Raw genomic sequence first — 27,949 nt, 5'->3', positions numbered from 1 at the left:
GTGGAATTATCTATTCGTGGATTCTTATAAATTCTATATATAACTTTTTGACTAGTTTAAATATCGGTCTATTTCTGAAATTTATTCTTACATCCTTTTGATTTTTTAACCCTGTATGCTAACATTACCTATGTAAATTTTAAAACTGTTTGTATGCACATTAAACGACAAATCTATGTGACGTATAAAATTTTCTGACGTCAGACACACAAATCAATGAATGTGTTTGTAGATAGATGTTTTTGTGTTCTGTTAAATTTTTCCTTTTGAAATTGTTATACGATGATGACTGATGTACCTACATTTTGACTATTTAATTTATTGTGTCTGTTTAGTTAACGCATCAATGTAAATATAACGAAATTTGAAGAGAATGTCATCAAAGTGAGAGGGTTAGCGCTATAAAACCAGGTTTAATCCACCATTTTCTACATTTGAAAATGCCTGTACCAAGTCAGGAATATGACAGTCCTTGTCAATTCGTTTTTGATGCGTTTTGTTATTTGAGTTTGCCATGTGATTATTGACTTTCCGAATTGATTTTTCCTCCAAGATCAGTATTTTTGTTATTTTAATCTTCACAATACATTTGTTTCACCATTTTTAATGATAAACCATAATAAATGGCATACTCTTAATCAGGCTAATCTAGAAACTTATTTCAAACTCATTTACACTATTAAAGCATCTACCCTCAATGTCAAATTTCAGATTAAACTTAAAAATATGAATACAATGGAAAGATGTATTTTTCTTCCTGAACTATGTATATAAATAAAATTTCATAAAACGCTTACTTTGAAGACTTTGTTGTTACCATATACTGCAAATGCAAGTCTTGGCGAATTACCACCAACAGTTTGGAAAAATGTTGACGGTATAATAACTCCTGTCTGCAGGTCTGATAGATCAACCCCATCTTTTATTGTAATCTATAACAAAAACATATGGTTCAATATTTTAAAACTTGCATGATCAAACATTAATGTTATTATTTTGATGTTCAAATTGTTGCTTCTTTAAAATGTTTAATTTGTAATTTCTTAATTTCCTTGACTATTGAACAGTGGTATACTACTATTGCCTTTATTTATGCTGTTAAATCCTTTGTTTACATAAAATTTGAAATGTTTGACTTTGATATAAAACGGTACTTCATTACAAAATCCATTCTGTGTTTATCTATTTTCATAATTAAATGTTCTAAAGGTTCAAATAAGTAGCATTCCATACAATTTTAACAATTTAAAGTGAATTAAAACGTTTAATTTAATTGAATTATTTAGATTAACTTGGACTTTCCAGTTTTTTTTTTGTTTGTAAATAAAAAAATTTAGGATGAAAATAACCGAACATTGAATAATCTAATTATTTGAAATTGAACTTGTTATTTTTATAAATGCTTTGATAAAGTTTATCAAATAACAAATAAAAAACATACTCCATTTTTACTAATTCCTCGCGTTTGCGACACACTGACTGCCATAGTTAGTCCTGAAAAGTTATTAGGGTCATTTTGTCGCACTGCTAACGCCAAGTTGTCTTTTACTGCTGTAAATTCTCCTGATGAAGGCACGATTCTATTAGCCAAACTTTCTACAGTCTTAACAAATCTATTTTGATATTAAAAATATGACAGATGTATATTTAAAATGCATATCAGGAAAAAGTGTTAATTTGTCAATACACTTTATTCTGTGTGTAGTGAGAAATAAAACAACAAGTTACACGATCATCAAAAAAAAAAGACAGTGGCAACTTCTATTGCATATTTTATAATCATTTATATAAGTTTCTGCTATTTATCCCCACATAGTGTACAATAAATGCTGTATTCTCATTTACCATATTTTAGAGCATAAAGAATAGATTCATAGTTTCTCCATTTTTGTGTTAAAAATTAATAAGGCTTTATTGAAAAAAACAGAACAAATTATATATTATTTAGGCTACGATGATGAAACCTCCAGAGCAATGACTCAGGGTCAGACCTACACCGATATATTACGATAACCATGATCGAAGTTTGTTCACCTCTTTATACTCAAACACACGTTTGAAGTCATTATTTGACGTTGTTTAAAAAATATTTGAAGCAAGCTCTATATCATTTAAAAACAAAACCGTTTCAAAGTATCTGTAACATAGAAACATTACGTAACTTAACAGTATTTTCTCATATCAATAGTATTTTTAACATCGTCACATCAGCGGGGGATTTTGGCTAGCCATAAAACCAGGATCAACCCACAATTTTGTCTTAAAATGTCCTGTCCCATCTCAGGAATATGGCCGTTGTTATCACAAAGTTCGTTTCTATGTATGTTACATTGACGTTTGTCATTATTGCTCTTTAGTGTTTCTGGTGTTCTGTTGTATTCCTCTTATAGTTAATTTGTCGTCCTCGATTTAAGTTTCTAACCCGGATATATTTTCACGCAATCGGGTTATAATTTTTGAACAGCAATTTTATACTGTTGCCTTTATTAATATTCAGAATTTTCTTATACTAGGAAGTATCATTTCCTGTCCTGTCATTTTTATGTTAATTTGATGTGAAGCGTGGTCATAAAACTTGACACAAACGACATGACATACCTTTCTGATGACTTATACGTAGTTTCTGACTCTGTTAATACATTTTCCGGTGAGTTAAGTATATTACTCATTGTTTCCATCATGTCCTGACCTTTCTGAGTGTTTGTATATAGCGAACCTTCTATTAGCAGATCTTCAATTACCTCCACGGAAAGAGATACATCAACATCGGTAAAAGAAGACGATTCTCTGGATAATGAAAGAAGGTCTGACTGAATGCTGTTAGCATTACCTATAACAAAACAAAGCAAAATTTTTTTTTAATTGCAACTGAATCAAATATTAAATATAAGGTTAAATATGTTTTAAGAGATTGGCACTTTTATCTTAATATACAAAACTAAACTACAGTAAACATGATTGAACTTACATCATTTTACAAAACTTTACTCCAGTAAAAATGATTGTGATTGAATTAAAAACTAAGAACCGATAAAATGTTGTAAATACTATCATTTAAGATAGTACAATACAAAGATTTTACAACCCCAATCAGACATCTTTAACCTGATGTAATTCGACTCATCCTTCTTTAAATTTTATAAATGAGGTACCAAAAGAAAGAAGAATGATTAATCTTTCAAATTGTGATAATTTCATTATGACATAATTATTACATAATTAATCGTTATGTAATTAGTTGCTATATTGTGATGTCCATACTTGAATGAATTTAGCTTCTTTGTTATTCATAGCATCCCAAAATATTTAATAGATTATTGCACAACCCAGTTTGACCTCCAAAACTGTGTCTCAGATTTTTCCTATCTTCATATTGTATTTCATTCTCTCATAAATCTTCAATAAAGTTTGCAACATCAATTCATAAGAGATCACTAAATTCAATTGGGTATAAAATTTGTTCTATTGATGTTTTTGGAAATCTGAGACACAGTTTTGGAGGTCCAGCTGTGTAGTTCAGGAATCTATAAAATAATTTGGGATGTTATGAAGACACCTCATTTATAAAATGTAAAGAAGGATGAAATGAATAACATCAGTTTAAAGTTATCTGATTGGGAGTGAAAAATCTTTGTATTGTGCTACCTTAAATGTAAAAAGTATTGGTAACAGCTTTGTAGTCGAGTTGTCTTATCGATTCCCAGATTAACTCTTGTGATAAATAGTTGTACCTCGGAGTTGTATTTGGCACGCCTTTTCAAAAATTTCAGTTCTAATTCTCATCTTTTTATTTGATTTTGGCCATTAACCTGTGTTTATTCAAGGATGCCAATATTGAGTCTTATGTAGTCGAACATGCCACACGCCACTGGCGTACACACTTATAAGTCTGATGAGCTTTTTTTATTTTTTAGAATAACACTTACTACTATCAACGTTTTTGTTGGCGAGTTCAGTAAGAGACTGTGTGACTTGATTTATAAACTGACAAGATGATGTATCTGGTGCATTCCATACTGGTTGTCCTGATTGGTTCGTGGAACTATAAAATATGATAAATCATACTTATCAATAATTGGTTAAAAATATTTCAATTAATTACTTGCGTAGGGATTTCTGGATTTTACTTCTTTAGGACCGCTCCTACCGAAAATAACGAAAGATTAAAAACCAATAGAACATGGGATGGGCTAAATGCACAAATGTGGTAATTTAAAAACAAAATATAAATTCAACAACGAAAGGTTATAAAATCAGTCAATATGAACTATTAGGGAACACATACATTATTATTAAAATTATTAATTAAGTTTTAAGCGTCGGTTTTCCATCAAATAGTATTTGTGTCTTTAACTGTTCTTAGATATAGGAAGATGTTGTGTGAGTGCCAATGAGACAACTCTCCATCCAAATAACAATTTAAAAAGTAAACCATTTTAGGTTAAAGTAATATTTACGTGTGTTTTAATTATGCAATATGTATGCTAGATTGGAAGAGGTGATGTTGAGCGCTCGTACAACTAGATTCTTCTTGTAGGTTATGTACTTGTAGCAATTATTCTAAACACAGTGTTATTCTTTATCATTTATCTGTGTTTTTATTTTTGTCAGGACTATGGCATTATTTTCATTGTTCCGTTGTTTGAAATCGTTTGATTTTGTCAGTTTGTGTAGACCTCCCCTGTTTCAATGCATTTTGAAGTTTTGTATAATTTTTGATTTTTTATATATGTTTATAATATTGGAGGAATCGGTAGTTGGTTCTTTGCTGATTAATTCTTATGTTATCCTTTTCTTTTCATTTCAAAAACTTAAATGAAACAATGGGGTGGTCAATTATCTTAGAAAATAAAAACCAACACGGATATATTCAATCGATATAACAAAAAATCTTATTGGTTATAACAATATTCCAAAAGCTGTTTAGCTCATACTCATTACTAGGTCATACACAATTACACACATGTGTTTTGTAAATCGTACTACCAATTTGTTCTATTCGTGGCTCCATAATTTGTAATTACCAAAGTCGTGTTGCTGAAGCTCCTGAATTACCAGAACAGGGTACCGTTGAAATTTCTGCTGGGAAAACAGGTTTCCATTGGAACTGGCCTTTAGTATCACTTGTAGTTTCTGCTGGACACTTGCCATCTAAATCATAAAATAATTCCTCTTTTAGAAATATTGTCAGACGCATATATCAGGAATACATCACCTGTAGGACAAACAGACGGTATAAACTATCTTCAGTTTCCTATATTTACTTTAATATGTCTTAAATATTGTTTAAAGTTAATATAATTGTAAAAAATACAAATAATTCAGCAAAATAATTGGACATTTATGGTTTAAATAATAGATTTAAGACATATGGAGAATAAAATATAATCGAATTAAAGAACATTTACACCGAATAAATGACAAAACGAAATTACACTAATTATGAGTAAATGAATATGTTATATTGATATTATAATGTACTATTTCTGTTATATTAGAAACAGTTGAATTTATCAACTGCAACAACTATTATTTAACCTAGATTTGGTATAACCAAGACAATTTGATTATTGATACAGTACAAATTTATTATTATTTGTAAAAACAGGTATATAGGTTAAAGCAAAACAGACTTTGAATAATCGAATGAGAATTGCATCTAAGTGTTATTTATATAAATACATTGTCAATAATGGATGTTAACAGAATTATCTAACAAAACATATGAATTTTAGAGGGTATTTAACCCGGTTACATTGTCTTCACATAATTTGTTTGTTGAAGTAGACCTTTATCATGGTGGAAATAGGTTAGATAGAAAGTGTACTCTTTGTACCTCAAATACAACTGAAGATGTATTCCGTTTTGTCTTACAAAATGAATTATATAGAGACATTATGAGACAGTTTAATAAACCTTATTATTATAGACGTCCATCGTCGATCAAATTAGTGCAACTTCTCAGCACTGAAAATGGAAAAGATTTGCGTAGTTTGTGTAAATTCTTGTTTAATGCACTTAATCACAGGACCGAACTGTTAGTAATCAATACTTGAAATTTATTTGCTTCTTTGATGTATTATGTCATGTTGTGTTATATAAAAAATATTTGTATTTATTGTACTTATAAGTATAATGTGTTTGAAGTAAAAAAAACAAACAACAACATTGAATTAAACTAGCAGTGTGGTATATCTTTCCAATGTTTTATATTTAATTAAAAATTTGGATTTATAATGACAGAATAATAATTACCAAGGAGATTAATATCTATACTGAGTATTGGGTAGGCTGGCGAGTACAAGTGTGACAATTGTGGGATTTGATTTTTGATGAAGGAAGATCGATTGTCACTGTCAACCTCTTCTATTGTGGTTATCACTACTCGCACATTAACTGTCCTTTTTGGAGACCTGAAAAATTAACTCGTCAATACAAAGACATGTTAATTACAAAAGTCACAATGTTTGATTAAAAAGTTTCAATTTATGGAACAATAAACAAGACAAACCAAAAAATATAATTTGTAATTGATACAAGAAAAGTATTTTTGAAAGTTTAAAAAAATGTAAAAAAGTGATCAATGTCATGCGTTTAATGCTTTTTTTTTCGATTTACTTTAATCAGAAACGTTCAAAGCCGAATATTTAAAAGCCTAGGATGTATATGGATCAAATACGTCGAAGAGCTATAAACCAAAAAGAACATAAACAATAGCGTAATCCATCTACGGCCAACTTTGCATGAGAGAGTGGAAATAGTTATTGTCTGTATCAGCTCATTTTGGTCAATATCATACCTCGAGCCTTCGGCCCTTGAGCTGATATTGAACTAAGGACTGCTTAAATATCCGATATGAAAAATGCAATGTAATAATCTGATATTATTGCACACCTGAACGATTTATTCAGATTAGAACGCTTTTCCCTGTAATTAGTAATTTATACTAGTTCATGTATACCAATATTGAGATCCTGGACCTCCGAGAAATAAAGGTCCGAAATAAATTGTTATTCTAATACCTTATCATTTCATTATACAAATATTGATATGTATAAACGGCAAAAGATTCTTATAAATCATCAACCTTTGCGTCGAATTCTTTCTTTCACTATATTTTACAGATCATTTACCTCTTTTCTTCAAATAAAAGCGTATGGAAATGTAGGCTTGATCGTACGAATAATAGATAGTTATCATCTTTAAATTTTCTCCCGTTTTGTACTAATGACCGGAATTAGCACAGACTTGATTTTATAATAATTATTGCATTTTGTACCCACTTTTTATATATTCCTATATAATTCTATAAATCTCCAGTAAACACGTAATTAAGAGAAGAAAAGACACAATGGGTAAGCGTTTGTTCAATAGAAATATAGATACATTAAACCAAGAATTATCCATATCATTCTTTACTTATAAAACAATACTTGTACTTAAAATGTTCGCTTCTTTCGTTTTTGAGTTTTTGCCATATATTCGGAATCCTCTGGCTTTATTCATAAAGTGTTATATATACTATTTATTCTCTGCTATAAATTCATTTTAAAAAGCAATATGTCAAAAACCTTATAAAATCCTTGTAATTGTTTCATATATTTTTTTTAAGAAAAAGGGTTTCAATGTTAAATTTAAGAAAATGTCAAGGAAAAAATATTTCTAGCCAAATTTGCAATAGCTCATATTTTGAAAAGAAGCACATGGAACCATCTTTTTTTTCTTCTTTCTTTTTAGGTTTCTTCATTTATAAACTATCAATTCATAACAGTCTTTTAAGGTGGTACCTAACACTACAGGGAGATAACTCTGTAAAATCAGCTAAACGTTTTAATTACGTTGTGTTGTTAAGGGAATATTAAGCTTCTCAATGATCAAAATAAGTGTTTGTCAAACTGTTATATAATCAGTGTAATATTTCTGATAAAACGGTTGGTTCAAACTTGTATTTTTGTCAAAGGGTCAAAGTAAATACTTTGTCAAAATTTCAAGAAAATTAAACGAGCAAAATTAATTTTAGTTAAAGTGTTGGGTACCATCTTTTGAAAAAACCTTTTTTTTTCTTAACAGAGTAACAAACATCCTCAAATAAACATATTTTCAGTGCACTGTACTAAGATCTAAAACTCTTGGATGACACAATTACAACAATATACATGCAGTGGATTTTAAATAATAAAAATTATTTTTAAAAATAATGTGAAAAAATAAAATTGGTCTAAAAAGCAAAATATAAAATGAAGAGCGGATATTCCCTCAAAAAGATAATAAATATATCAAACACATTAAACGAATGGAAAGTTAAAGAAATATTCCTAATGGTAAAGACATTTCCTGATGTAACAAATGGTGGATTAAACCTTTTTTTGTGTATCAAATCACAAAAAAACTTCATTATGTTAAGTTAATATTGCTCCGATTTTGTTACGCAATTCACAAAAAAGGAATAGCCGCGTAAACTAATTTTTTTCTATAAAAATAGAAATATAAATAACTGTAATTTTAGCATTAAATTAATGTAACCTACATCTCAATTTCAACTCGTTATATTCTATAAATATGCATTCGTAAACAGATGGAACTATTAAAGTACAAATTGGTTATGTAATAATATTCGTTTAAGTGACTTCCATACACGGATCTACTATTAAATGTTACTCTTTCATAAGACGAAAAAAATCAATTGCAAAAAATAGAATAAATAGAAATAACATACACAATGAGAACAAATGTAAAAGTGAAGAATATATGTTTGCTAAGAGTTTGTAGTTACACGTTTAGTGTTTGTCAAGACTGTCAAAATAGAACGAAAACGACAATTTCAGATACTAGTACGCTTTTCTGGATATACTCTCAGCCCATATATAAATAGCTAATAAAAGCTAATGAAATATTAGAACCAAAACAGATAAAGTGCTATATGACTTATGAACGGTAAAATTTGCCTGAGGGATTTGAAACCTCAGATTTTCTTTATATGATTGATTTATTCATAAAGGTACATTTCAAAATATTGTAATAAATCATGTGATTATCGAAGTACTGGATACTGAAATGATGATACCATCAGGTACTAATAGTACAACAGCAGGGGTCACTGAACATTTACCTTATAGGTCTTTAAAAGCGCTAGGCATTTTAGTACTTTGCAACAATTTACGAAAACAAACCAAAACCGTCTGTAGTAATAGTTTAACTAAGATAAACTATTAACCAAATTGGCCGCAACATATTTCTAAAAATCTGCCATCGACGATGGAGCTTAAAGCTTAACATGTTTTAACTATTTTTGACTCATCATAATTATCAATAAAATGTGTTAGGGGGTAAAAATTTGCGAATAAACACTAGCATTTTCTTAGATAGTAAATGTATCGACCAATCTCCATAGCAGATACTGTAAATCTTCGGACAAAGGGTTGCTTCATGGAGATATGTCCCTAGCTGTATATGGAAACACTTTCAGGAATTTTTGGTGGTCAATGCTCTTCAACTTCGTTCTTTATTTGGCATGTTTGACATTTTTTTAATTTTTATTCGAGCGTCACTGACGAAACGCGCGTCTGGCTTCAATAAAACATTTTAATCCTGGTATGTCTGATGAGTTTCTTTTCTTTTTTTTGTGTTCTACTTTCGAAAAAGTATTGTGAGGTGTAAATTAACATACGCCATAACTACTGAATACATAATTTTTTTAAGGAGAATCAATAAAGCACAATTATCAAATTCCGACATTTCTTAAAACAAAACGTACATTCGATGTGATAATGCCTTTTAATTTTTGTTCAAAGAAATAAAATAGTGCTTGTCAGTGCCTATCAATTGAATAATATATACCTATAACATGAATTCTAATAAAAAGTAGGACGAGTCCATTTCTGTAGAATGCAATTGTGTTTAGCATTTCTATGAAAAACATACCACCCAAGGTTGAAAATGATTAGAGCTACCCTAATAGGAACTAATAACTATGCTAACTAAGCACACACTAGTGTTAGTAGAATGTTTTCAAAACTGCAAATACTTTTGTATGAAACTTCAATCGAAAAAAGCAATTAAATTAACTTATTCATTGTCTCAAACAAGAGGCGTTACATACATACACTACGAACCGTCTATGAGGACATGAGATAAAACTGTAGTTATATATATAAAAAAAAAGCTTACATGTGTAATATGTGCTGATAATTGTTTGTTTATGACCAGAACTTATTAGCAATATATAATAAGCAAATATCAATTAATCCTTAATATTGTATTTGAACTACGTTTAATAATGCAGTTGATCGTTTTAGAATCTTTGCTTTGTTAAATTCAAAACTCTGAAAATGAAATTGAAAAAGAAAAACTTACTCGATCACTGTAACTGTTGAAACAAAACTGCCAAATGAATTAGCTCTGTTGTTCAGTGCATTGTCAATCTACAGGGTTCAATATTCATAACGAAAATTAACATATATAATACACAAATAGTTAAAATAATTTCGTGAGAAATAATGCTGATGATTGTTATTGATTGTTATTTTTTATCATTTGTTAAGAAAAAACTCTGAAAATAAAGAATAAATTGGTAATCTATGTTTGAATAGTATTTTGATTATTTTTTTGATTATTTTTGGAATATTTCGCTGTTTCCATTTTTATTTACGGTCTTTAAATTGATTTCAATTTTTTTTTTAACAGATAAGCTTCCCATTTAATTTGTATAGAAACACTCAATAAAATGGAATGAGTCAAAATCAGTCAAACATGTGTACGAAAACATATGCGGACAAATATGATATAGAAATCTTCGTGTAATCGAAACTTCTAACAAACCGTGATGGATATCAAACACTTAACCTAATCTTCTTTGCATGCCACACCCTACATATTGTACTAGTTGTCAAAGTAATTAATTGATAGTTTAAACACATTTTATTGTTCCAAAAAGAGACAAATGGATAAGACACAAGTTATTCAACTTAGTAACGTCTTCTCCAAAAATTAATCGATGACGTTATGAATTAAAAATGCTTGGAGAAATAACGTTAATAATCACCTGAGACTGTACAGCAGTGATAAATGTTGTGTAGAATATTAATCCAGGATTAGATAAACTATCTGGTATGTCTGCATTCACAACTATTTTGACCATATAAGCCGAGGTGTGTAATCTACCTATATTAGTATATATGAAAGGAATAAAAGTAAAATATACAATGTTAATTTCATGAACTACAAAATGTACTCAGAGAAATGATTAAAAGTACAAAATAAAAACAGAATAGTAACCAAGCTGCTCCTCAACGTTTTATTTTTTGCTTACTGAACATTACTTGCATGTTTGTATTTGCCAAACTTAGTATAAATCATGAGATGGTTAAGGTTTTGGACCTGTCTTGAAAGTCAGACGGAAAAGCTTACCATGGAAATATGTTAATCATCATTTATTTATTTTTAACATAATAATCATCTCGAATAAATATCATACTCGTTCAACATTTGAATCTTTATATAAATCGTATTCATGATAATTACTTGCATACTTTTTTTCTGTATCTCTTTTCCAAAAAAAATTTTGTTTGTAAAAAGATGTGCCTACACAATAGATTATAGTAAAATAGTATAGAAGAAAAATCAGAGTTAATGATTTAAATCTGAACATGATCGGAAATGAAATTACTCTGTTTGTAAACAAAATCAGTGTCGAACGTTAAGGTTTGTCCTTCATTAATTTCCGTTCTTTGACAATAGTGTTCCGTTCCTTCCATTAATGCAGTTTATATTTGTCAGATGTTTGATGTATGCACTTGGTTTTTTTTTGCATTAACGTCTTTGATTTTAATGATGCAATATTTTTGTTCATTTAAAAACATTAAGTTCTAGGAAAAGAACCTTGGAAATTTGTTATTTTAATTATTTTATCACAAATATCAAGGTTATTTTAACTACATTTGCAGTTTTGATTTCAAAACCGTAATCTTTTCTTAATTTAAAAAAGTAATTACTTGGAGATAGTATCGCGTATTTTGACAAAAACTGGCATGCAGATAATGTTTAGTAAGCCAAATTAAGGCCAGAGATCATTTTTACTATGTTTGCTTTCAGGGCCGTCGTATTGTATTTTGCTTCAAGAAAACTACAAATGTATGTTTAGACGGAATAACTCTTTCTTGTCACAGTGTATAAAATGAACAGCTACACCAAAAAAGAAAAAGAACACGTTGTATAAATTGTTTGCGTCCGAAGCACTTTTTGTTTGGAATAAAATTCATCAAAACACTCAGAAATGTTTTTAAAATACTTTAAATGTGAGCATTTCCCTGAAGAGACATGTATTGTCGAAATGCGCATCTGGTGCAACAAAATTGGTACCGTTGATTTTATTACTACCACTGGGTCGATGCCTCTACTGGTGGACTATTAGTCCTCGAGGGTATCACCAGCCCAGTAGCCAGTACTTCGGTACTGGCATGAAAATACGGATTTTTTGTGTTATTAAAATTTGCTGTTACAAAATATTAAAAATTATTATAAATTAAGGAATGTATCTCCCTCACGCAAAGCTCTGATTCCTTTCACGAATTTGGTAATACTTTTTGGACCTTTTGGATTATAGCTCTTCATCTTTTATATATGCTTTGGATTTCAAATATTTTGGCCACGAGCATCACTGAAGAGACATGTATTGTCGAAATGCGCATCTGGTGCAACAAAATTGGTACCGTTGATTTTATTACATTTCAAATTGAATAACATAATTTATTTTATTTGGTTATTTTCTTTGTTATGTTTTATACTTTGTTGAAAAGTTGCTGTAAACAAGGAAGCGTTTTAATCAATGAGTTTTAAAGTTAGTTGAAAATATTCATCGAAAGTTTCACCGACTTCAAATGTATTATTAGACAAAAGAACACTCGCAAAGGTAGTTGTGTACGAGTGCTTAAAGACCTTTTTATGTCATGTGTTTGTGTCATTTTGGTCTTTTGTGGAAAGTTGTCTCATTGGCAATCATACCACATCTTCTTTTTTTATATTTTTAAATTAACAAACATATCTCTATTATACAGATGAAAGTGTATATAAATACACAGTAGCCTTTCTGAAGAAAAATATAGCCAAGGAGAAGCATATTATTTACGAGTGGGCAGATAAAACAGATGGCAAAATTCAGTTCAAATTAGATGAAATTAAATATATTAATCAAATTTGACCGGAAGTACTAATATTACATCTCACACAGGTTATACCAACTGACCCTTCAAAGCTGGTTTATTACAACGCTCTCCTACGCAGCAGAATTTACACCGAGCAGTTGATTGTCCATAGCACTGATCGGCATTGTTACGTTCACTTCCCAGACACTGACTGTATGATGTGCATCCTTTATTAATCATTAATCCAGAAGATACATACACCAATTCTTCAAAACATGTAGGCTACAAGAAAAAAATATTAAAATTATCCCAATATTTCAAAAAGTAACATTAAAAGCCAATCAGACAACAATTAGAGTAACATTTAGTAAAAACTGATTAATTAGTAATGAAAAAGAAGACGATACTTTGAGTATATTTCTTTCAATTAGGAATAGTTAGAATTCAATATGAATAAATTTATCAATTAAGAAAATACAATGTGTGTGATAGGATTACAACTATTGCAAGGTAGAAATCTGCATGAATGAGAATGAAATTAAATATCGGACGAATTATCAGGACAGCACAGCATTTTACAATATTTTTCATCTTCTTAAAAAGGGACGAAAGATACCAAAGGGGAAGTCGCCATGGCTAAAAATGAAAAAGACAAACATAAAAAAACAAAAGTACACATGACAAAACATAGAAAACTAAGGAATAAACAACAGGAACCCCACCAAAAACTAGGGGTGATCTCAGGTGCTCCAGAAGGGTAAACAGATCCTGCTCCACATGTGGCATCCGTCGTGTTGCTTATGTGATTTCAAATCCGGTAAATAGTATAATTCGGTAGGTCACATTCATGAAAGGGAAGGGGATTGTAGTTACGACGTAAGGAACATATCCGATATCATTTGTGAAACGGTTATTCCATATCGGTCAACCAACTCGTGATGGCGTCCGTAAAATTTACGAAGGGATGATTGCAACTTCACCATTTGGAACTCTTTGTTTAATAGCTTCCTTGTGAGCAGTAACCCTCTATCAAGAAAATCATGATAGGAAATGCAAGCACGGGAATATCGTATCAATTTGGAGATATATACCCCGTATGCAGGTGCTGCTGGAATGTTGCTACTTAGAAATGGAAAGTTCACAATTGGCAAATCTGAAATCATCTCTTTTGTCGTAAAGTTTTGTCTTCAACCGACCAAGAAAGGGAGCAATGCATGAAAACAATAGAAAGTCTAACTAATGGTTTGTTTGCTGTTTATCTCTACGACAAAAATAGCAAGTAAAAACATTAACAGATATTGCTTTATCCCGATCGTACATATTTTTCAATTTATAGATGACTTGTTTACCACATGTCAAGAAAATGTGTTAATTATGTCTTTAAGGGAAATTTAGAGAAACGTGGATTTTGTTATATATAACGTTGTCAATCTTAATTTAAAAGTTATTGTTTGAAAATAACGCGATGAAAAACCGATCTGTTAACATTGGTATCCAGTGCTGATGATGAATGCAATGTTTTCAATTAGAAATAAAGGAAAAAATGACACCATATTTTATTGCGGGAATGAACGTACGTAAAACCGAAGATTTTATAACATTCGATTTTTATACAACGACAACTGATGAATAACAGGCGTTTGACTTAAAACAGGAAATAAAGCTTGTGGCGGGGTTAGTTGGGGTATACATGTTTCTTGGAGCTTAATCATTTCTCTAACATGAGACAATGTTAAAGCAGTACCATACCAGAAATACAAACGTTAAATCTCGTCTTAAAAAACAAAAAACTTACAAACCAAATAAAAAAAAAACAATAACAAGGAGACACGTACATAAAGTACAAATCTAAATAGTATCAGTAAAAAGTTTTAGCAGGATAGTAAAAGCAAATTTCAACTTATAAGTAAACCATTCATATTTTGTGTACATAACAAGTTGTAAATGTAAACGATTATAGATGAATATAATTAGCATATTGAACTAGTGATACACATATCAATGCGCTCGTGTCATGAATGCAAACACTAGAAGCGTGACACTGTGGCACGTGTTACAAGTCATTTTCGGAGGGATCAACAACTTGTAATTCAGTTCATAATCTAACGAAACATTAGATTGTGTGAGAAATTGAATGTCATTTAATACTAGTATATGTAACAGTTATCTGGAATATCCAGGAATATGAAAGTTGTTGTCCATTTGTTTGATGTGTTTGAGCTATGGATTTGGCCATTAAATAAAAAAAAATCCGCTTTGAATTTTCCTCGGAGCTCAGTATGTTTGTGATTTAATTTTTTATCTGCATACTTAATATATTGTATGTTCATTAATGCTTTTTCTAATAGAAAACAAATGTTTCTTCTATATTGTAACATACTTATTCCGGGTTCAAGGCCATACCTTGACCTATAATGGTTTACTCTTATAAATTGTTACTTGGATAGAGAGTTGTCTCATTATATCTATAAATTTTAATTCTGTAAATATATACAATATAATGTCCCATAGAAACTCCAATTACGGCTAAATAAAGGCAACAGTAGTATAACGCTGTTCAAAATTCATAAATCCAAATCGGGTTATCAAACTAAAACTGAAGGAAACGTATTAAATATAAGATGTAACACACAGAAACGGACTAAGCATTAGACAAAATCCTATGAGAATAACAAATATAACATCAAAACCTAATACATGAATTTGGGATAGATAAGTACCGTGACACGTCTTATAGTAATGTGAATTCACACTAAAAAAACCGATACAACGGGAACGCAACGTTAAAATGTAACACACACACACACGGAAACGAACTATAATATAACAATGACCTAATCCTGCCTTGGTACAGGACATTTTTAAAGGTAAAAATGGTGGGTTGAACCTGGTTTTGTGGCATGCCAAACCTCCCTCTTTTATGGCCATGTGAAATATAACATTAAAATGACAACACAATTTTAACAGGACTACAATAAAAATAGATAGGAGAACACAATTGACAAAGAAACACACGAATAATAGCTAACAAAAGGCAACAAGTTTAAAATTTCAATACGCCAGAAGTGCATTTTGTTCACACAAGACTAACTACTGACGCCCAGATACAAAAGTATGAAAGCCGAAACAAATACAAAGCTGAACAGCACCGAGTACCAAAAGATCAAAAAAGGTGTGCCAAAAACGGCCTGGGTTTTCTGTTCGGTACCAGAACATCCCTATTATTAAGAACAATTTATACTTTTGCAAACAGTAAATTTTATAAAATGACTATAAAAAAGATGAAGTATTAACCAATTACAGGAAACAACCGAAAAAAATTACATAACCCGACAAAATGAAACACAAAAAATAGACACATACGAATAAGTCAAAACCTGAACGCCAAGTGACGTCATATTTGAAATTGTAAAAAATGAAGAAAAAAAAAACCCGTCACATTTGAATTTGTAAAACAGATCATTAAAAAATAAAAATAACGTCACATTTGAATGAATAAGATAGAATAAGGATTGATTTAAGATTATATTTGAACTAAATACTGATATTACATTTAATGACAATGCACATTTCAATTCTTATTAATAGCAAACTTAGGTAGCAATTAACTATATTATATAGCCATGTCCGGTTTGTTTTGAATCTAACTTCAAACGTAAAACATCATACAAATTACGTTTTAACATAAATTGGATTTTTTTCGTTTGATGTTTTGATGAAATAATTTGCTTAAAAAGTGTGGTTAGGGAAAACCATGGTATATAATATGCTAATTGATGTTGTACAATACTTTGCTAATTAAATATGCAACTCAACTAGAAACCAAAGGGAAAAAGGCGGAGCTTCAGCCATGGTATAACATATTCATTTTCATGTTATTCCATGGCTGAAGCTCCACCTTTTGTTTTAAATGTGTCCGCCTCTTAAATATTAAGGAAACTGCTAAACGTACTAAAAGGTCAAGATCTTTATTTGTTTTCATTTTATAACAAAAGCAATAAGTTATGTGTGCCCACATCTTAAGAAACTCTTTTCAAACTATATAGGAGTGTTACGAATTCCCCTAATTTTGTAAATAATTATTAAATGTTTCTTCTTTAAGTTGTGAAAAAAAAATGAAATGTGAAACTATCATTTCCTTTGCTAAAATCCAATTAAATTTCGATTTAAAAGGGGGGTACGTATAGAAAAAGGAATAATAAAATATCGGCTACAAATATCTGTGAATTTATTTTTTTTGCGATCAATTAGGGGAACGTACACTATCTACGCTCCCTGGGTCCGCTACTGTTTAAATACAGTGTGTTATCATTAAAATTGTGTTTTAATAAATAATCTAATAATCGAATTAATAAAATAACGGAAGAAAAGCAGTTTGTACGAAAACTAGAAATGTATAAATATGCATTTTTCAATGAGATGAAAATTCTGTAAAATATGATAAATTTGTATAATACCTTGAAAACAAACAAACAAAAAACAATTCTTACCGTCATTAGTATAATTATTTAATCCTTTTCGCTGAAATCCGATATTTTTATTTACCTCATAAAATTGAGAATGGAAATGGGGAATGTGTCAAAGAGACAACAATAGGACCAAAATAAAAAAACACAACAGCAGAAGGTCACCAACAGGTCTTCAATATAGCGAGAAATTCCCGCACCCGGAGGCGTCCTTCAGCTGGCCCCTAAACAAATATATACTAGTTCAGTGATAATGAACGCCATACTAATTTCCAAATTGTACACAAGAAACTAAAATTTAAATAATACAAGACTAACAAAGGCCAGAGGCTCCTGACTTGGGACAGGCGCAAAAATGCGGCGGGGTTAAACATGTTTGTGAGATCTCAACCCTCCCCCTATACCTCTAACCAGTGTAGAAAAGTAAAAGTCTGTCTGATGACATTATGAAATTAACTGCGCAAACAATCATACACGGGGCGCAAAACTAAATAAAAATTGGGAAAATCTGACATTTTCTTTCCATTTTTACAAAATCAGGGGTTCTATTACATGAAATACACAGTCAGAAGATCATACACGAGGCGCAAGTAACGAGACGCAAAGGTGACTTACACGAGCTTCCATTTCCTTGGATAAAACTGAAATGTGATCAATTTCCAATATTAGTTCAAGGTCTTGAAGCTGTCAATCATTTTATTTATATTACAAATTTTATATACCATGTGTCTTACTCATTAACATATTTAAACAAACTCATCCTTCGGATTCGTTTGTTTAAATGTGTTAACTCGTTAAAACCATGGTATATGTAGTACTTGAACAAAATCAAATCTAATAAATGAAGGCGGTGATTAATTTTCTTTACCATAACACGGGAATATAATAGAAGAGACGTCAACACCTTTGACAAAATTCGATGAGAATTACAAATATAGCATTAAACATTTAAACTAAATACATGAATTCGGGATAGATAAGTACCGTAACACGTCTTATAGTAATGCAAATTCACACTCAACAAAACAGTCACAATCGGGAATAAGTCACTTTTGGTAATTAAAAGATTAGACGACGTAATGACAAACCAAAATCTACCATGTGGTAAAAATGTCCTTACCTAGATTGGTCAAAGACACATTGTATGGATCCACCAATTCGTGATGGTGTCCATAAAATTTACGGCGTATCAATTTTAATCTGTCCTCCTCATAACTTTGTTGGAGCAGTTTCTGCGCAAGGAGCACAATCCTGTACATGAAGTCCGTATAGTGTGAACAAGCACGGGAATAACGTACCAATTGTGATATGTAAACACCATACGAAGGGGCAGTGCTTCTTTGACTATAAACTTTCCGAAAAAAAACTTTTTTCAAGATTGGAAAGTTGATATTTACTTGTATTTTATTCTGATGTCAAAGCATTTAGCTATTCAGTTATTTTCATCATTTATATACCCTGAACTTCAAGAGTTAAAACTAATACCTAAACTATGAACTATCCGTCCTTTTGCGTTGTGTCTTCTTTAAAAATAAATATGTGCCTCTATCAAGTACTAGTATATTTATCCTGGTATCATCCCCAAGTTATGAAATAAAGAGATCATATATGGGAACCAGTACATTAAACAAAACAAAATATCTATGAAAATTTCATTTCTCACCAAAAGAATCGTGGTTTATGAAACAGCTGTAACAAGTGAAACTGCGAGCTACTGCTCACTGATGATACCCCCGCCGCAAGTGGATAATATAAATAGTGTAAAAATATGCAAGTGTTCGGTAAACAGGAAGTTGTCAAGTGATCAATCTGAAAACGCATCACACGGTATAGCTGACTTATGTAAATTCAGAAACCAAATTTCAGAAATCCTTGTATTGTAGTTCCTGAGAAAAGTGTGACGAAAATTTTCAACTTGGCTATCATGTTAAAATCATACAAGTGTTCGGTAAACAGGAAGTTGTCAAGTGATCAATCTGAAAACGCATTACACGGTATAACTGACTTAGATAAACCCTGAAAGCAAATTTCAGAAATCCTTGTATTGTAGTTCCTGAGAAAAATGCGACGAAAAAATAAATAGTGTAAAAATATGCAAGTGTTCGGTAAACCGGAAGTTATTGAGTAATGAATCTGAAAACGCATTACACGGTATAGCTGACTTATATCAATCCTGAAACCAAATTTCAGAAATCCTTGTATTGTAGTTCCTGAGAAAAGTGTGACGAAAGTTTTCAACTTCACTATCATGTGTAAAATCATAGAAGTGTTCGGTAAACAGGAAGTTGTCAAGTGATCAATCTGAAAACGCATCACACGGTAAAGCTGACTTATATAAATCCAGAAACCAAATTTCAGAAATCCTTGTATTGTAGTTCCTGAGAAAAATGCGACGAAAAATATTCTTTGGACGGACTGACTGACGGACGGACTGACGGACAGACAGAGGTAAAACAGTATCCCCCCTTTTTTTTTTTAAAGCGGGGTAATAATTACAAATTGAAACCTATATCCCTGTAATTCAATATTTATATAACACAAGTAAAAGATGTCCTAAAAAATATGATAAAACAAGGATATTCACTTAAGTTTTCTATGATACTAAATTTAACATTTGCATTTACTTCGGTACAACGCGTGTTAACTTTGATACATTTTAAAACTTGCTCTAACCTCCTTTGATACATTCCAAATTTGACGTTAGTCTACTTTGCTACAGATGAAATTTTGCTAGTTTACTTTGCTACAGATGAAATTTTGCTAGTTTACTTTGCTACATGCACAACATACGTTTGTTTTCTTCTTTACATGAAGTACTTAAGCTAAGCCTAGGATACTTTGAGTGTTACCGATGAATCTCTTTTAGACGATACGCGTGTCTGGAGCACAACATCTATAATGAATTTGCTACAAGGGTTATATTACCGTAGTTTATTACCGCGTTAGAAAACTAACGATTATAACATTATGTTTCATAGAAAAAATACGCTTGTTTACTTTGCTTTAAATCAAAACAAGCGTAGTTTTAATACTAAGTAAAACCAACGCTAGTATCCATTGTTTTACAGTACACATATTGGCTAGTTTATTTTGTTTCACAGTACACATATTAGCTAGTTTATTTTGTTTCACAGTACACATATAAGCTAGTTTATTTTGTTTCACAATACCAATTCTATCTACTTAGATCTGATAAAAGTTTTATCAAACACTAGTTGACTATACATTGTAGCAGAGCGTGAGTTTGTTAACCCGGGTAAATATTTAAATTTACGTTAGTTTCATATTTGTCATGTACTTATCGATCCTTCTAAAGCAGTTTAGTAATCCAGTCTGCACCAAAAACTTTTTCAACTACTAGTCAGAAGACAAATATTCTGACATTTTTCTTATTGGTCCAAACAAAATTTTGCAAAAACTCACTAGTCCGAATCAAATTTTACTAGTCTGGGGCATCGGACTAGTGGCTAACCGTGCAGACTGGTAATCTAACGCGGTGGAAGAGTTAGTCCCTTGTGAATGATGTTTAAACAACAATACAAGTATTGTTTCACGTAATATAGAAATTTTTATAGAATGTTTATTGTTGATATCGCTATTTTTAATTTTATGTTCATAATTCTAATGTACGTGATCAATACTCTGCAAGAGGTTTTTATATGAGTCTGACCGTATTCATAACTTTAAAAACAACACTTTGAATGCAATAACTATATGATACAAACTTGATGTCAGCGCGTAATGGAGCTGATGTTTTCCTAAAGTGAATCAACGATTTTGATCAAATTTGAATACTCTTTCAGTAACGCATCGTTAAAATTATTAACTGTTAAGTAAAAAGAGATACTCAGAAGGATAATCTTAAACATAAGCATAAAGCCAATATTATCTTTTTTTAGTATAAAAATCATCCGATAGTTCAAATGTACTAAGCAATCTCGATATCGGCTTTTTATGAGTCTTTAAGCATCAGTGTGCCGAGATGTATATGGAAGGTTTACCATACAGAACTTAAATTGCCGTGATATAATACCATCGAGTCGTCATAGAAATATGACGGTATAATATTTTGGCTGAAGGTCGGAGTTAAACAATACACTTAGCAGCATTCAGTCGAGTTGAATATGAAAGGTCAATCGTATTTGGCTATCGATTGAAGGTATAGTATACCTTAAATATCTTTGGGCTGTCATCAAATATGAACTTAAGGTGGTAACGAACACTTTCACTGAAATTAATTTGGCTCGTTTAATTTTCCTAAAATTTTGGCAAAGTATTTACTTTAATCCCTTGACAAAAATATGAAACTTTCAAAAAGCATTTCATCAGAAAAATTACACTGGTTATATCGCAGTTTGACAAGAACTAATTTTGATCATTGAGAAGCTTAATATTCCCTTAACAACACAACGTCATTAAAACGTTTAGGTGATTTTTACAGAGTTATCTCCCTGTAGTGCTAGGTACCATCTTAAATAGTGTCTAAAGTATCATTGAGCCGTGAAGACATATGTTATTTTATAGAAGTCGGAAAATATGCGAAATTTGCTTCTTTACAAATATTTTTCAAGTTTAACATCATTTTGTTGTGTGAAATCGGACTAATGAAACATACAAGACCCATATTAAGAAGGAAAAAGCAGATAGTTGTGGGTTCCTGGTTGAAAGATTGCAAGTTCTTATACGGAGAGGGGATTGGGCAAGGATCCCTGACTTAGAACAGCTGCACAGACAAACAATATATCTCCGACATATCGTAAATAAAACCATAAAATGACATCAACAACACGCATCATATAAAACAGGAATTAACGTTCTGGTTATACATATACCATGCGTTGAGCTGGTTTCTTTTGGTTTAATAATGATTAAAAAAAACATAGATTTGAAATGAATTTGATATTTATTCATATAACAGTGATATACAAATGCTAAACATGGTAAGTCAAAATCATCTTTATAATCATAGTCAGATGAATATAGATAACAGGTAACATTAAAGTCTTGAAGCAAACACCAATCAAACAATTAAATAATTATCAAACATCAACCATCTTTATAATAATTGATAAGATAAATACATCCTAAGTGAACTGGCGGCTCTAAAGAGCACGTGTCGCTCACTTTCAAGGTTTGTCTACACCAACAACAGAGACTTTTGTCGTGAATTCTATTCTTGTCTACATCAAATGTGTGTGGTTTTTTATATGTACGTATAATTTTTATACGTACTCGACGTAAAAAACCCACACACATTTGATATAGACAAGAATAGAATTTACGACAAAAGTCTCTGCTTTGGTGACTCAGCAACCAAACAGTCATTGTTTTCTGCGTATGGCGGATAGAAGCTGACCTGATGAACATTTATACCCATGTCAGATTTGCTCTTAATGGTTTAGTTTCAGAGATATAAGCCAAAAAACGGCATTTTACCCCAATGTTCGAGTTTAGCCATGGCGGCCTTGATATATTATAAACATTATATACCCTAAGGATGATTTAGGCCAAGTTTGCTATTTATTTTGCCCACTAGTTTCAGAAGAGAAGTTAACGGACGCCAAGTCATGAGAAAGGCTCACTTTTAGGCCAGGTGAGCTAATAAAAATACATTCTTTTTTACATATAATGATTGATTTTTAGCAAAATGTGAATTGAACGGAGAATTTTCTCACTGATAGTCATACCTGTAACCACATATTCTCATATATATTGCAAAATATTTTTGATAGTATTCATACATCAATCATCAGTATGATCATTAGTGAAATAAATACATACTTAAATAATAATAATACAATAGTCTTATGCAAATCTTGTCTTTTTTTGTTTCCTTGATTGGTAGTGGAAGGAGGCAGAAGGCAGATCTTTGATACTTGTTTTCTTTTCCTTACGTTGGTTGACAACGTTTGATTTTGTCAATGTTCCATTCTTTGAATTAATCAGGGAGGTCGGTATGTTTGCTATACAATTTAAAAGTGTATGTTTAATTCTGAATTCAGGTTCATAAAAGTCCGAGCATTCTAAAGCTAGATTTCGTCTTATATAGGTTTTAAAAGTAATTCTAACTCGTTGATGTATTCTTTCACCAGATTTTGTCTAGGTTAGGTATTCTGAAGTCAGTTTTATTCTATTCTAAGCATTCATATGCCAGTTCTGATGTAATAAATTCGTATGCAAATTCTCTAAATATTCATTTTTTCTCATGATTTCCTTTTCAACATCTTCAGGCATGTATGTCGGAAATGCTTGTGTAGAATTGCATATATCAATGGATTAATTGCATTGTTTATATAAAACAGGTGACAAAAAAAACTCTGTGATACGTTTTCGAAGTGAGATTTTGTATCCTTTGGATCTTTGGGATCCATTAGATTTTTAATTCGTACCACGAAAAAGGGTAACCATGAAAGAATAAAAACAGCTGTAACTAGGGACAGTATCTTGGCAGCTTTTAACTTGTCAGGTAAAATCTGTTTTGCCACGGTAAGCTCTTCTTTTCTCTTTACATCTTTTACTTTTGATGAAAAATTAAACTTCTGGAAATTCAGATTGTTCTCAGTACTAACTGTTTCTACATCAGTTAATGAAATTATAGCGGTCGTATTTGTGGTTGTTGATTGTGGTTTCATATCATCCATCGAGGTAGTAGACGCGATGATTTTTACGGGATTAATTTTTCTGCGTGCTACATATGCTTTACGAGCAACACAAGTGTACAACACAACTAGACAAGTACACATAGCAACAAAGCAACAAAACAAAACCGCTGCAAATAGTTTGTATAAAAGGGACTGTCTATAATGACTGGTAACGTCACATACATATCCATGTAATAGTGTATTGTTTATTTCTATGACTATTTCACGTTTTCCATAAAATAAAAGCAGTGGAGTACTGATGACTACACCAACAATACAACAAGTAATCAAAATATGGTTGGCGAAATTCTGATAACGGAAATACTTCAGAGGGAAACAAATAGCGATAAAGCGATCGATTGATACCATTAGAAGAATAGCAGTCGAAACACAAAGCCCGGCGTGGATTCCAAATTCAAAGAATTTACAAAAGTTTGTCCATTTTTGGTTGGTCGAATTGTACAGCTTAAAGATAACATACGGATGAACAGATATCAATGTTATCAAATCGACATAGGCTAAATATAAAATAAAAAGAACAGCCGTTGTTTTCTTCTTTTGTTTGGTATACACAATAATGACAAGTGAGTTCCCTGGAACACCTGTCACTACTAAGATAATCATAAATATAATGATCGTTATGCTGTCTGTCATAATTATCCTGTTGGCTTCCTCCGTTAGGGGTTCCCAGCATGGGTCCGTATTCAAACATGTCTGTGTTGTGTTTGAAACATTCATTCTAAAAATGGAGAAAAAACATGAGGTCAACATTCTGTAGGTACATGACAGAAACTACAATGTAAAAAAATAGAAATATCAAAATGAATGTCTCCTCTTTCATTTCAATTCAACATTCAAAAAGAACAATAAATCGGTGAATTAGCGTCCTTCAGTCATTTATATAAAATAAACTGTCGCATATCAGTTTTGTTTTTTACAGTTTTGTTTTTAACTTGTTGCACAGTTGCATCTGAAAAACTTGCATTATTGCAAAATGGAAAAAACAATCAAAACACCACAAAAATACAAGCAAAACAGGCTCAATTTGAGATTGTTTGTCACAAGATGCATTTGACTAAGATGTTAATTTTAACATATCTGTTTGGGTTAGGCCTTTTTTCCAATCTTTTTTTTTCTTTCCAAAACTAGGTTAAATATGTCCGTCCTCATAAGAAAATGTCTGTACCAAGTCCGGAAAAGGACAGTTATTTTCCATTCGTTTAATGTGTATATATTGTGATTTTGCCATAACATGGGGGACTTTCCGTTTTGAATTTTCTTTGGAGTTCAAAATTATTATTAAAAGAACATCATGTGTAAATTCCGAAATATATAAGCATTACAAGCTTCATTAAATCAAAAACAAAACTATTGAAACGCAAATGATTTCAACAGGAAAGACAATAGGGAGATCGAACCAATATAAAACGGACCAATAGGACAAAACAACGTTAATAATACATTTAAGGAGGCTCGCGGTATAAACATTTCAGAATTTTTTTCTTTTTTTTTTCTTTTCAAATTTTATCTATTACTTTATTATTTGTTACTTTATCATATGGTACAAAAAAAGTCATTCAACTAAAAATTAATTCGTTTTGGTCCCTGATGACTTTTAAAATGTAAGTTTCATTGAAACAGCTCCAAATTATCTCCCTTTGGTTCAAAATTGCCATTTTTGGCATTGAAATTGAAATATCTTTCTTAAATCATTAGTGAGCTAAATTTTTTATTGTTATTTTCACAGAAGCTGTACTTAAACTTAACTATTATAAAGTTTTAGCGATTTCTGTAATTTAGTTCTTTTTTTTATTTCGATATTTCCTCTTTTTCTCCTATTAGTTCAACAGAAGCAAGTACTTTTACGAAAATATATGCTTCTTTCGAAGGCACATTGTGATCGTAAATGAACTGTGACCCCGTTTTATATTTTATTTTTATTTAAGGTTTGAGACAATGTTCATTTATAGAAAACATTACTGAAATCCTATATAAATAAATAAAAAATGATTTAGACCCGCAAGCCCCCTTAACTGCAATCTAAAGATGGTGCAACACGAACCCAGGTGTTCTTGATAACAGTAATAATGCACATGGAGCAAGAATTGCTTTACTAGATGAATATATATTTTATTGATGTTAAATAATCCTAATGTGTGATAACCAATTTTTTACTTATTTAGTAGTAGAGAAACGCCATTTTACGATTAATAACTATGTGAAGAAATTGTTTTCCGACTTTTTCAGATTTGTCATTTAGAACACCACTTAGAATGATATATACCTTAAAACCGACATCATTCAAACGAAAATTTGTGTTTCAACTGTGTCAACTATATATTAATTTTTAAACAGGAATTGGTAGTTATGATTTTCCTACAAATTTAAGAATGATTTTTGATAATAGAATGTGATTTTTACAAAAATGAACAAAATATTTAAATCTGTTTATTTCATAAAATTAATGATATAAATGCATTTGTAGTTCAACGAGCCAAAGTTGTATGCGAAATGTGACCAAAATAAATGACATAACCTATTTACCGTACTCTGACTTTAATATAACTATTTTATTTTAAGTGCTATGTTTCTTTTAAAATCCTAATTTGTTTTTATTACAGTCATCCTATAATTTCATACCATGTATCAATCGCTGATTAAGACATAAAACATCATATAAAATATGCATTCGTAATTCAATAAACACGATTAAAATTTCTATAAAACAAAAATGTTAATGAGGAGAAAGCTAACATTCAATTAAACACATGTATTGACTTACCCTTCAAATCTTAAGCTGTCAACTGCCACCAGGTAAAAGCGCGATTTGATGAATTCAGCCTCCGCGCCCACGATCTTGTTTATAATAAACTGTTGATCCAGCTAAATATATCATGTTTCTTATGACCTATATATTAGTCTATATCATCTACTAATATTCACACTTAGCAAGTTTAATTGCAGGTAAAACAAATATAATAATTTATATCAAATATAACAAATAAATCAGTTTAAATGCAACAGTAGTAATAATAGTCACAGTTAATACAGATGTTAGCATTTGTTCAACAGACTAGGAGGTTTAATTCAGTTAAAAGCTAAAACTCCATTTGAATATTGAAACTGATCCATACATGAATAATTAATACATACTAAGTGAACATTTCACTTGCACTAGTAGTAGGAACATATTAACATCAATAAACTGATTGTTTCCAGATCATGGACAATGGACTGTTCTGAAACGTATACCTTAATCAATCATTAAATGACAACTTGCTTAGAATTGTTATCTTGTGAACATATACTATAACTAATTATGATGAAATGAGTACTGTGAACCATCTAATTATCGCGACTTTCGCAAATATAACATTAACGCGAGTACAAATCGTCGCGAAACTGTATATCTTGAATCTTTCCTCGTTTAACTACAACAAGTTAATTTCAAGATCGCGAAATTGACTAGAAAGGACTAAATGCAAAATAAAGAATCTTCGAAAATAAGTTGGTTTACAGTATTAGATGGACGCTTGAGAGTATAACGCAGCATTTATTAAGACCTCTATATACAACAGGTTAATCAAAAGTGAAAAACAAGAATATCTGTTATGAAAAAGATCAGAAGATTATGCCGATGAGAATTCTCGAGAAAAGATTTCATTATTCACAATACCTGATGAAATTTCTAAATTGAACCTTT

General features: G+C 30.8%; 2 protein-coding genes across 3 annotated transcripts in view; both read right to left on the bottom strand.

The window, feature by feature from the left end:
• LOC134687503 (adhesion G-protein coupled receptor G6-like) overlaps positions 1–27,949 on the bottom strand; it is a 48,937-nt gene that overhangs the window by 18,490 nt on the left and 2,498 nt on the right. For both annotated transcript variants that reach the window (XM_063547859.1, XM_063547860.1), the window contains exons 4-12: positions 13,241–13,421; positions 11,042–11,160; positions 10,354–10,421; positions 6,256–6,413; positions 5,025–5,151; positions 3,927–4,042; positions 2,599–2,830; positions 1,442–1,613; positions 798–932 (exon numbers count right to left, since the gene is read on the bottom strand). In XM_063547859.1, the coding sequence (XP_063403929.1) occupies positions 798–932; positions 1,442–1,613; positions 2,599–2,830; positions 3,927–4,042; positions 5,025–5,151; positions 6,256–6,413; positions 10,354–10,421; positions 11,042–11,160; positions 13,241–13,421 (1,308 nt within the window). The remainder of the gene's footprint in view (positions 1–797; positions 933–1,441; positions 1,614–2,598; positions 2,831–3,926; positions 4,043–5,024; positions 5,152–6,255; positions 6,414–10,353; positions 10,422–11,041; positions 11,161–13,240; positions 13,422–27,949) is intronic.
• On the bottom strand, positions 23,536–27,081 carry LOC134687504 (trace amine-associated receptor 13c-like). Its single transcript, XM_063547862.1, has 2 exons — positions 27,029–27,081; positions 23,536–24,985 (listed from the first exon to the last, which is right to left on the bottom strand). Exon 2 carries the CDS (start codon positions 24,982–24,984, stop codon positions 23,809–23,811), a length of 1,176 nt encoding a protein of 391 aa, XP_063403932.1. The 5' UTR covers position 24,985; positions 27,029–27,081; the 3' UTR covers positions 23,536–23,808.

This window comes from Mytilus trossulus, chromosome 10 (assembly GCF_036588685.1).
Source record: "Mytilus trossulus isolate FHL-02 chromosome 10, PNRI_Mtr1.1.1.hap1, whole genome shotgun sequence".
NCBI lineage: Eukaryota > Metazoa > Mollusca > Bivalvia > Mytilida > Mytilidae > Mytilus > Mytilus trossulus.
The sequence above is the reverse complement of the archived record's forward strand: the minus strand, read 5'-3'. Positions and strand labels throughout refer to the sequence as shown.